This window comes from Colias philodice, chromosome 16, assembly GCF_061535455.1.
Source record: "Colias philodice isolate Cphi_HAF_F1 chromosome 16, ilColPhil1 Martin Lab GWU primary, whole genome shotgun sequence".
Lineage (NCBI taxonomy): Eukaryota > Metazoa > Arthropoda > Insecta > Lepidoptera > Pieridae > Colias > Colias philodice.
The window spans coordinates 8,546,068-8,558,521 of NC_143101.1; the positions used below are offsets into that span (position 1 = coordinate 8,546,068).

A 12,454-nucleotide genomic window follows, 5' to 3' on the forward strand; every position below is an offset into this window, starting at 1 on the left:
CTAGCTGTTTATCTGGGCATTGAAAAATCGGCCCTAATGCAAACAAGTCAATGGTTAAGTTTTCACTATAATTAGTACAAGTTTCCTAGCCAATTTTTCCCGTAAAATAAATATGTACCTATGGGCTTTGTATATTAATTGGTATTTTTTTTACCTATATAAATTGGTTGTGGCAAATGTATGTTTATAATTGAATATAGATTTCTACTACTTTGTACTTTTAAAAGAAATCTAGATACACTCGCAGGATATATTTTTTACTTTGAAGTTTGTACTAAACGTCTCGAAAATAGGTATAATAAAATTCTCATAGATAATATAAATTAACCTATCAGCTAGAAAACAGTTACGAAATTACAAAAAAAAAAAAATTCAGCAACCGGTAAATTCCCTCCATTTTTTTCCATCTCTCATTAAAAAATAAAAACGTTCGTCAGTGTTGCCAACATTCTAACGCCACAAATTAACAGAACACTGGTGCATGTTGCACACTGCGTTCGCACAAAGAGCCCATTGATGCGCGTAACGAATACGCCGGGTTGTCGACATGTTCGAATTCGTTTATCTGTACGTATAATCAAATGTTTTAATTACTTCTTGTATGTGGGTAGCAATATTGTTTTGAAGTTTTGAAAACACTGACAAACATAGTGAGGAAAAGAAAATTATTGGGACTAATTTAATGGGGAAAGAAAGAGTAATTTGCCTTATACATATAATTAAATTTATTGTACAGTGGACAGACGACCTAATCAAGGCGGGGAGCCGCTGAATGCAGGCCACTGGTGATCGTTTTCTAGAAGTCTTTGAGGGAGGCCTATGTCCAGCAGTGGACGTCCAACAGCTGAGACGACGACGACAGTGGTTTATGAAGCCCTGATTAATATTATCACAGGAGATTCTATCGTTCCTACTAGAAAAATAATGTCTAAATAAAAAAGTACACTCAATTATTAACTGGCTTAATCTTAATATATATAAAATTCTCGTGTCACAATATTAGTCTGCATACTCCTCCGAAACGGGTGGACCGATTCTCATGAAATTTTCTGTGCATATCGGGTAAGTCTGAGAATCGGCCAACATCTATTTTTCATATGTACCACGGGCGAAGCCGTGGCGGACCGCTAGTTTAAATCTAAACTTAGCACACTACAGAATCTTTAGATTGCTCGATCATTCATTCATTACAATCTATATGAAACCAAATAGAATTATTCTGTTTCAGATCTTACAGAATAATATGAGACAGTTGAAATTACATTGTCTACTAGTATTTTGGTATTTGAACAGTATTCATTATTATAAATTGTATTTTCTCACAACAATTATTATATGAATTACAAATTATAAGTGCTTATCAAGTGCATCTATTTATAAATACTAATACACTGTCTTTGTACTAACTTTCATGAAATATCCAACTGCGGGGAAGAAAATCTATAATCAAAGGAAAGGTGGTACCAACATTGCTAAGATTTCATCAAATGTATCAAATGTAGTAAAAAGTAACAAAAGTATATTATGTATTATCTTAGTAGCATGAAAACAAACAAACGGGAAGGACAATCTTTGAAATGTTTGAATATAAGTCTAAGATATAAGTGTATAATTCCTTAATAAATAAAGATTTCTAATCAAATACATTGAATCTACCTGTAGATAGAAACAAGTGCAGAAAAAAACATCATCTTCACAGGCTGGGACATTTACAGATAGAAAATAATGGAACATATCATCAATGTATGTACTATAATAAAAATCATTCAATTTTAATCCGTCAGTCCTCGGATCACAGACACAATAGAAAATCTATTGTGTCTCGGCCCAATCGGGCCGCTCGGTGGTCAATGGGTTAACACTATAACGGAGAAAATAGCAAGATGATTTTAATAATTTCCAAACGATATAGGTAGGTTGAAAGTAAATTTTTGACTGGACATGGATATGCATTTTTATGGGAAACCCGAGCAAAGTTTAAATATTAGCTTTCAAATGTGACTTTAAACCCATTGAGCCCTGAACGGCCCGATTGGTCCACGACACAATAGATTTTCTATTGTGTCTGTGATTCCGGGGCCTGAGTTATTAAATGATATCAAAACATATGTAAGTATCCGTTGTAATAATAAGTTCAGTATCAAATTATTAAAATTTCAAGTAGGCTGAAAATTAATATAAGTACTGTAGAAGAAATTTACAATCAGCAATTAATTATATTATTTCTTTCACAAATTTGAGGATGTACTGGGTGAATACCTACATAAATAAAAATGTTGGATATCCAGTGCGACAGAAAAACAATGCTTTTTTTTCAATGATTAAATACCAACTTAATTATTAATTAACTAATTATCAGTGTTACTAATAATATTTAATTATGTTTACTAGGTAATATAAAATAAAAAGCTAAGGCATCTAGTATCTTCAATATATTCAAACATATTTTCGAAGGTCGTTACGTGTGATAAGTATCGCAAAAAATTAACTATCATGTAAGTACTGCGATAAGTTTCCATTCCAGTTTCCATTCATACTAGTCTTTAATAACTATAATTAATAAAATTAGCATTCTAACTCAACATCTTTCACTAATAAATTATTTAAAAATTAAAACCAATATTGTTACGTAAATATCATCCCTATGATTTACACACAGATTAAATATATGTACATACGTAAATTATCTAGCGAGCCAGTTATAATTTTAAAAGTTTACATTCAGTTTTAAATAAGTATAAACAAAACTTACCGATAAAAAGTATACCGAAATCCATCAAAACTTTTCGCAATAAAAACTTAGAATCACGATCCAAGGTAATCGAATGTGTGCGCGAATTCGTTTTACGTTCATTTCTCTCCATTTTTAATTTAAAATAGACGAATACAACGCTATTTTAATATTTTTAGATGCACTTTAGTTCTGGCACATAAACGTTACGAAACGTCAAAGAAACAACCGGGCTCCGAAGCAATGAGCGATTGACAACTAACACACGTCAAACTAGACGCGCATGCGCGCTTCAACTGAGTCGATTACTCGATTCTCGATTGTCCGATGACGGCTCGGAACCGCGTACGACAACAAACTTGCGAGTTGCGAGTCGTGAAGTTTTTAAGCCGCAGCGGAAGCTATAGAACAATAAAACAATTTTCATTTTAATTGAACGCTTTTCTACTTAAAACTCAAGTTAAAAAATGTCAATAAAGTTATCTAACAGCTTTTTTGGATTAAAAACAGCAAGTCTCTTAGATATATTGTCTCTATCTACAATATTAAATTATATTTCAGAAAAGGTAGCTAAACGTGGCATAATCAAAGATTCAGACATGATTCAGATACATATTTGCAATAATTGAAAAAAATAATTTAATGAATAATTAAATCAATAACCATGAATTATTATCAATTAGACAAGTGCCCAAGTACTAACAGAGAATAATTATTAGTGAATGAAATTACATTCAATTAGCACAGGTACATTTAATTAATAAATTAAGTATCTAGGTAGTTAAATTCCTGACAATATTTGCAACATATAAAAAACAGATAAATATTTTTTGCAACAAGTTACAAAAAATATTTATCGTAAAGTTTTTGAAATGAAGCCATAAAAATATTCGGTTGCAACTCTCAATAATAAATTAACCACTGCACACGGATAAACATTTAAACATTGATACGGTTAACTGATTTTTATGCTCTGTCAAATTAATTTTATGTTACCAGTTTAATAAGAAGCGGTAGCTGATGTCAAAAGGTTTAATCTTTTTAGGGTTCCGTAGTCCGACAAGGATCGTTCAGTCCGTCCTATAGTCTGTCACAGGCTGTAACAGTGACTCACAGTCACAGCACAATATTTTAGGCTTGCAAAGGATGGACTGTAAACGGCTTATAACTTGGCTTATAATTACATATTATAATGCTATGGCAAAATGCGCACAAAATAAAAAATAAAACGACCATAGATGGTTTGAATTCTACAACCTCGCTAAACTGTTATTTTTTCGTAAATTATCTTCAGCCTTGAGCTGTTTTTTTTTTAATTATAGATCGATGATGAATTATATAAACATAAAAGCAATTAAATTTGTAATTTATCTGAGATTCAAGAGAATTCAGTTACGGATTATTACCTACTTATAACTAGTAAGTACCTATAATGATATTATTTGGATATTATGTGCTACTAAGCTCAATAATTTTATATGATTTTACTGTGGATTTTACAATGGATTTTACTGTGGGTAGGTATTAAGTAATAATATAATAAACTGTTAATAATTGTTTTATATGTATATGAAATAAAATTAATTTAATTTTCTACAGAACCTCAATCCCATAGAGAATTCAATGCGGTCTTGGCAGTTTTACCCTTTTTTATACAATTCAGTGATTTGGGTTGGACACCTGTGATTTTTTATGCTTTAAAAAAAATTAACCGATTTTATAACGACATACCTACTTAGTTCTTATGTATTTGTCTATTTTTATATCTTACGCTTTCAGACCTAACTAAGGAACTGTTCCGATTTTAATTAATTTTAGTAGGTATAAAAACAGATTAAACCTGGGAAAAGTATTTTTCTTAATACAAATAGTAAATATAAATAATGCACGTCTTTTTTGTCTTACACGCACTAGGTACATAATATAAGTAACGAAGAATTTAATACTTACACCGAACCTATTTGTTTTAAATTTTATCAAGATAAAGATAGACCTATAGTATGTAGTATACTTTTTTTTTAAACCCCTAAGTGAAAAGAGTATCTAGTATTTTTAAATACACAGGTTTTCAGAATAGCGTCAACATTTTGGTCATAGTAATTATTAGTATGTAATGCAGGTATACAAGTAACAACTAATTATATTTGCTTCATCTAAATTAGACTCCTGTTCAACGCCATCTCTTGGTCTGTTCTAAAACAATTAGATTCGTTTTATTATTAACAATAATTATTATTGTAAGTCACAAAGTAAGTAGCAGTTCTGTTGAAATCCTATAGATGGCGCTGATCACAAAATAAAATTCTTATGTTTTACAATAGATGGCGTTAGTATCTTCTTATCGTTTGCTTTTTAAACAACTAGATGGCACTATAAAGCTTATAAATTTTTTAATCTACACTAATATTATAAAGAGGAAAACTTTGTTTGTTTGATTGTAATGAATAGGCTCATAAACTACTGGACCGATTTTGATGAAATTTGGCACAGATCATCTTTAGACTAGTTTAGTATTATAATATTATCGTAATTATTAATTGATAGCCGAAAAATAATGAATTTAAATTAATTATACTGTTTTTTTTTTTTCTTAATAAACCATCAGGTATTAATTGTAATTACAAATCTATACTACTATACTAATATCCTGAACCAATATAATGCTAATATCACCTAATAGTATAAAGTTGAAGAGTTTGTTTGTTTGAACACGCTAATCTCAGGAACTAGGTACTGGTCCGATTTGAAAAATTCTTTCGTTGTTAGATAACTTATTTATTGCGGAAGGCTATACGCTATATATCATCACGCTAAGTGAAGAGTTAAGAGAAGCAAAGAGAAGAGGAGTTCCTATACCAATAGGAACGGAGCAATGCGGGTAAAACCGCAGGGCACAACTAGTATTTTATGTAAGGTATATATAATATAAGGTATATAATGCGTAAAGGTAGGCACTTTGTAAATTTATCTATAGGATCCTGATCAGTAAATTTCTGTAAACAAACACTACGAAGCGTCTACGCTAGGAAAAGTCATCATTGATGTTATTGCAGTCCCTAGATATTAATAATTAACCTATACCACCTAATAACATTCAGGGTTCAAAATTGCCGTTTGCTTGTCACAAAATAGAAAGTAAACGTCGCTACGTCTCAACTCTCAAGTAAGGTATCTGGGTTGCTAAGCCCACAAAGGCTGGATAATCTGAGCGAGCCGCTTATCTAACTCGTGGAAATGTTTGCGCCGGGATTCGTCCATCTTTGACGGATTACCCGTACCCTTGTTGCTGAGATTAACGTTTGAGTTTGGGAAAATTGTGAGTAAAAATATCGGGTTCGCTTTTCCTTTGGTAGATATTGTATGGTTATGGATGTATAGGAGATGTAGATAGATTGAAAACATTTTTGGAGGAAAATTAAATAAAGTTTACATTACCTAAATATTGATGATAATTTCTGATTAGGATTACTATTGCTGCATTTTATTTTTTACCTAGTGATATATTCTGAATGATGAATATACACTAGCTACTACTACTAGTACTAGCTGCACTCCACGGTTTCACCCGCGTGGCTCTGCTTCTGTTGGTCTTAGCGTGATGATATATAGCCTATAGCCTTCCTCGATAAATGGGCTATCAAACACCGAAAGTAGAAAAAGTAATTTATTGTACGTAGGTATATCATAACTCATAAGTCCATAAGGTAATACAATATGTTCTTTTAACACTAAGTAATTAAAGGATATTCACTTAGAGCCACCAAAAATAACATTTATTTAAATAAGTAGGTACCTAAAAATAAATAACCAACTGTTCACAGCATCAGATTTACTATCGACAGGAAAAATTTTAATTAACACTATTGATAGCACTATCGCTTGCGCATTTGAAAGCATCAAACGCACGTAAGCAGTCCCCTATGGCTTGACCAATATGATCGTCGACATCGATATATTAGCACCATTGCTAACCACACCATGCTGTATAGCGCTCTTGCTGACGTGGTTTCTACTGCCGAAATGGAGGAGCCTGCATAACTTCATCGGCCTACACCAAGTCTTAGCTGGTACCCTCCATCTCTACTCCATGGCCATCTTTCACATCTTATTGCTAGAGTTCGTAATATACAGTGACGTACTTATCAGTGTCAACGGGTATCTCTTCATGATCGCCGCATCTTGGTCCTTCTGCGCGTCCCTCTTCGCGTACCTGAAACTACGCTTGGTGTACATGCAGAAGATTAGCTGCGAGAAGACGAAAACTCTAATACTGGCGTATGGTATGACGACCATTCTCCAAGTGATAATCAAAGTAATTGTTCCAGCCCTGTATCCACCATTGACGATGTTCTCTCAAACGGTGCCCAGTTTGCTGTGCGTGTATCATATAGAGACGGTGAATATGATTTTGTTTGTTAGTGTGATAGCATCTGTGTTTAGCTCGGGCAATCGGTCGCTAAGGGAGAAAGGAAAACGAGTGATAGCTCTTGTGGGAGTCGCGATTATGTGTGACATGGCCACTATAATCTACATGCTGAGTATGCTGCCGAAGTTTCTGGTTTTCGAGTACGATGTAGAGATTCTGAAGATGATGTTCGCTTTCAGATTGATCCCGCAGTCGATTGTGTTATTGTTTAACAGACCAACACGGAAACTTTGGCAGGAATACTTGGCGCGTCGGAGGCACCGACGATTGAATAATTTTTGATCCATGCTTTGGTGTGAATTGTGATAAGATGTAGGTATTGATGATCTGAATTCATAATCTATTTGGACTGATGTTTATTGATAACGGGTTTGATTATACATGAAGGTTTAAAAACAGTAGTTATTTTAATTTTTTGGAATAAAAAAATATATTTTTCTCATAATAATATTATTTTACTTTATTACCTACCTACCTAATTTCAATCGATCAGTCAGTTCCTGCCCACTATGTTAATTTTGATGAAATCAAGAAATACCTACTTACCTATAAGTCATCGACACAATATTATGTTACCTATGCTTATTTTAATACGTTGACTGCATTGGATGCCATGTTTAGGTAACTTATGGATTTGAAGCCAGTTCGTATCAGTTTATTGAGTTCTTTTCGGGACGAATTTCTTGTTGGAAAAAATTTGCAGGTAAAAGGTTCGTTAGTAGGCCGAATCACTTGTAATTTTGTTTTAAGAATATCGTGTTAGCAAATTTTAATTCAATGTGTATGTATGCGGCCGTTTGGACCTCATTAATCTAATAATTAGGTACCTAAACAACCACCGACGTTGGTTTATAAAAGAAGAAATAAATTATACTAGCTGTGCTCCGCAGTTTCACCCGTAGGTATTGCTCCACTCCTGTGGGTCTTAGCGTGTTGATATAATTATAATAGCCTATACTATATATAGAGTAGAGGCTATTATATTATACCTATAGAGGTAGCCTTCCTCAATGAATGGGCTATCTAACACGAATTTTTCAAATCGGACCAGTAGTTCCCGAGATTAGCGCGTTCAAACAAACAAACAATCTCTTCAGCTTTATATCATTAGTGGGTATAGACTTGTCTCGGTTATATCTAAATTTGTAGATAAATGTGAATAAATTCATTCCCTGCACGTGTAAAGCTTGCTTTGAACGCCGCATCAGCAAAAAATGTAATACAAGGATGGCCTTGATAATTATTAAAATAAAACAAAATATAGTATACAGTTCAATTTATTATCCAAAATTCATCGAGGAAGTTAACAAAATAATGTAGTATTTCCAATTTTCTGTTGGGTCTATTTTCCAAATTTCCAATTGCACCTTTATTCATACAAAGTGTTCGTATAAATTCATATTTTTAAAATTATGAGGCTATTTCAAAAAGTGGGGCATCTATCCCGGTTTTACCCTAGATGTTTAAAAATAGTGTCTTTTTGAATTTCGGTTGTGCGAGGAATCAGTAACCGATTTTTTTAATAACTAAATCATGAATAAAAAATACATCATAAGATGACACAACAGAGTCACACTTCAGTGTGCTGTGGCGAGGAACAACAGTAGTAGATACCTACACCTACTACCATAGTGTAAAGATTATACTAGGTATAGTAGGTAGGTACTAGGTGCTATGCTTGAGCTATCCATTGCGCGAATTCTATTAAGAAAATTGTAATTTTTATATCAATTTTTATTTCTAATCATAAGACATAATTATAAAAAAATTTTTTCGTGATTAAAGGTTCTTAATGTCGTTATAAATGTTATCGTAATTAATATTAATATTAATTTTATTTTATATTACTTAGGTAAGTACCTACCTAGATAGGTATATTTTACAAAAATGATGTTCATGTTGTTAAGAAAAATACATTAATTAGGTAGAGCAAGTAACAAAAAAACATAAAATAACACGCAACTCTCGCCAGTAGCGAGCGGAAACAAATAAATAATGCATCTGAAATACGCACCTCGAAAGACAAAAACCGCGAAGCCGCGCGCGAAAGACGACGAAATTCAACAGCAAACAAACGCAAAATTCCTTCATTACAGTACAATGCCTACAAGCGGCTACATACAAATAACTGGGAGCGTCCAATTTAAATAACAGCCTCGCAAAGCTGAAAAACAACCCGTAACCGAAGTTGAAAATAAATTAGCAACCACCCTGCACCCCCTCGTACCAATGTGTACATTGTGCAAAATATTATTTGCCTTGCCAGACAATAATAGGATCTAGTGCCCCGCCCTGACATTTTAGCTTTGGCAGCCCCGCCCCGCGCGGCGGCCCGGCGATTGGCCCGCCGCGAGCCTCTCTGTCGGGCCTCTCTGTCGCCCTCCGGCCCTCGCGCTCGCACGCGTAGCTTTCCTCCGACGCCCGAGGGGTAAATGTTTTGGTAGGAAACACACACGACGGTTTCTACAGTTGGCTATTGTTGAAGCGATTCGCGCAGGGAATATTTTTTAAGCTCGTTTTATTTGAAGATACCTGAATGGTGTGTAAGAATTTCTCTTTATGAGATTTTTTCAATAGACAGTCCTTTAGCGCTGGATTAAGGGATCGCTATACGTATCTTTGTAAACGTTTCCTTTGCACGGTTTTATGATTCTTTTCATATGTTGACGTTTATTTAATATGGATTTTTTTATACGCTCGTAATAAAATATGAGAATAGAGCTTTTAGGGACTGAAACGTTTTGAATGATTATGGAAATTTAATATGAGAAGCCTTATATTTTTATACTGACTATATTTTTAGGATAAATAAATAGATACATAATTATTTTGTCTTCTATTAAGTATAAAGCTTTAAAATTCATACAAATAAATTTATCCAAATAGATATTAAAATCAATTGAATCATCTCGTTATAGGTATCAATAGTATAATTATATGTAAGAAGGTACTATTGTTAAATATACCTACTTAATCGTTATTTTTAAGAAGGTATAACAAATTCCACGCTAAATCTCAATAAAACAAACATCATAAAACATCCGCAAACAGAAATAAATACCACAACAAAGTTGAATCGATACGAAGTCTAATAATTATTAGTCAACGGCCTGAAATTCATGCACAAAGCTCCGACCCGCAGCAATAATAACGACAATTGTTGTGTTTACTGAAACGTAAACGTGGAGCCCCCCCGGGGGGCGGAGCGTCGGGCGCGGCCTCGCGCGGCCGGGCGCGGGGCGCCAGTGCAGTCCGGGACGCGCCGCGCGCTGCACCGCTCCTCTGACATGTGAGCCATGGACGACTGTGAGCTCTCCCAGTACCGCGACATGCTCGTCGACGGCGAGCTGCCGCTGGACCTGCGCCCGCCGCCGCGCCTCTACCTGCCGCACTACCTGCGCCACGAGCGCGACGACTTCCCGCCCGAGGACTCCTACGTGTCCGTGGACGAGGACGCGCCCGACCACCCGCCGCCGTCCAGCGACTCGGAGCGCTACGACGCCTCCAGCCCCAGCGACACCAAGCCCAGCTCGCCCAAGAAACCTAAACAGAAATCGTCGTCGCAATTGATTAAACCGCCGTACTCCTACATAGCGCTCATCACCATGGCGATACTGCAGTCACCGCACAAGAAGCTCACGTTGAGCGGGATATGTGAGTTCATCATGACAAGATTTCCGTATTACCGCGAAAAGTTTCCCGCGTGGCAAAATTCGATCCGACACAATTTGAGTCTCAACGATTGTTTTATAAAGATCCCGCGGGAGCCGGGAAATCCCGGCAAAGGAAATTATTGGACTTTGGACCCGTTGGCGGAGGATATGTTCGATAACGGCAGTTTCTTGCGGCGGAGGAAGCGGTACAAGCGGCCGGCGCCGTCGCTGCAGCACGCGCACGCAGTGGTGGCGATGCTGGCGCGGGAAGCGTACGCCCCGCTGCTGCCGCTGCCGTGCTACCTGCCGCCGGCGCCGCTGCTGTCGCTGCCGCGTCCGCCGCCGGCGGCGCTGCGGCCCGTCCCCTTGCCGCCTCGAGTGCCAGAGACGACGGACATGCGGAGTAAGAGATCAAGGAACGGTTTCTCGATCGAGTCCATCATCGGCTCGCAGGACAGCGAAGTGCCGGAGCCGCGGCGCAGTGCGTTCTCGCCGCTGCATCAGGGCAGCAGCCCGCCGGACGACTGGGCCAGATGAATGTTCGAACACGGGTGCGTTTCGAATTATTTCTAACGACCCGCCGGAGTAACGTCCTGGACATTTATTATCAGTGTTGTAACGAAGGCCTTGTATAAATGTAAAATAATTCATTAACGATTCTGCCTTCCCATTATGACCAAAGCTAATAGTTACCACACCTACGTATTTTTGCATCTTTCGCGTAAGTACACACAAAAGTCTTCTCTCTTTCTAGCCTCTAGGTTAACACTAATTGTATATTAACTTAAATTTCGTCCGACTTTGCTTAAGTAAAAACAAAATATTTGATAATTAATTGATAATTTTATAAATCGCGACTTTTGTACTTTCTAAATCGTACCTAATCGAGATTTATTTTTTATTGTTTATCTAAACTGAAAGAAGAGACAAATAAGTACTTATTAAATCTTAAGATATTATTTTATTGTGTACCTATTTAAAACGACTATTATTTTTATAAAAAGTGTTATTTTCGTTATATTATATAATATTTGTATTGATATATTATATTGAAAGTTGCGATGTCTAGTCATTATGTACAAAGAAGTTAACAGACTTGTAAATAAATGTAAAATTAATGATAGTGTAGTGTTAGTTAGATATTGCAGTGATGACTATTTTGCCAAATATAACTTGTATCATATCTTTATTAGTAGTGTAACTTTGTGTATCTAATTTAATTTAAGATTTAATAGGATAAATATAAGCTATAAATACTGCATAATGCATTGTTTAATTTCCCGCAAAATTTTACCTTAGTAGGTAGATTCCTACTATAAAATTCATTTTATTAGTATAAAATAGGGATGTAACGATACCGATACCGATGCCGATATATCGGCCGATATATCGGCAAGCCGATATATCGGTATCGCCGATAATAAATCAACCGATACCGATATTTTTTTATTAAATTCTTTCTTTTCTTTTATGTTTTTGCATTGTATTCATTCATATTGTTTTATTTCTGTTTCTGTGATAGTATTAAGGAAGAGCGGAACCTCCTGACACAAGCATTTTATTTGCTTATTAGGAGTGTTCCAATCACAAATTTGTTTATGTAAAGAAAAGAAATAAATAATTTTGATTTTTTTAATTTTTAAC

General features: G+C 35.4%; 2 protein-coding genes across 2 annotated transcripts in view; one reads left to right on the plus strand and one right to left on the minus strand.

The window, feature by feature from the left end:
- LOC149481865 (putative phosphatidate phosphatase) overlaps positions 1 to 3,019 on the minus strand; it is a 93,629-nt gene extending 90,610 nt beyond the window's left edge. Inside the window, exon 1 of the mRNA XM_089705080.1 lies at positions 2,753 to 3,019. Within this exon, the coding sequence (XP_089561206.1) occupies positions 2,753 to 2,864 (112 nt within the window). The 5' untranslated portion in view covers positions 2,865 to 3,019. The remainder of the gene's footprint in view (positions 1 to 2,752) is intronic.
- Positions 3,020 to 10,439: 7,420 nt separating this feature from the next.
- Positions 10,440 to 11,790, plus strand: LOC149481866 (uncharacterized). The gene has a single exon (XM_089705110.1). The coding sequence runs from the start codon at positions 10,454 to 10,456 to the stop codon at positions 11,345 to 11,347; it is 894 nt and encodes a 297-aa protein (XP_089561236.1). The 5' UTR covers positions 10,440 to 10,453; the 3' UTR covers positions 11,348 to 11,790.
- Positions 11,791 to 12,454: the final 664 nt, after the last annotated feature.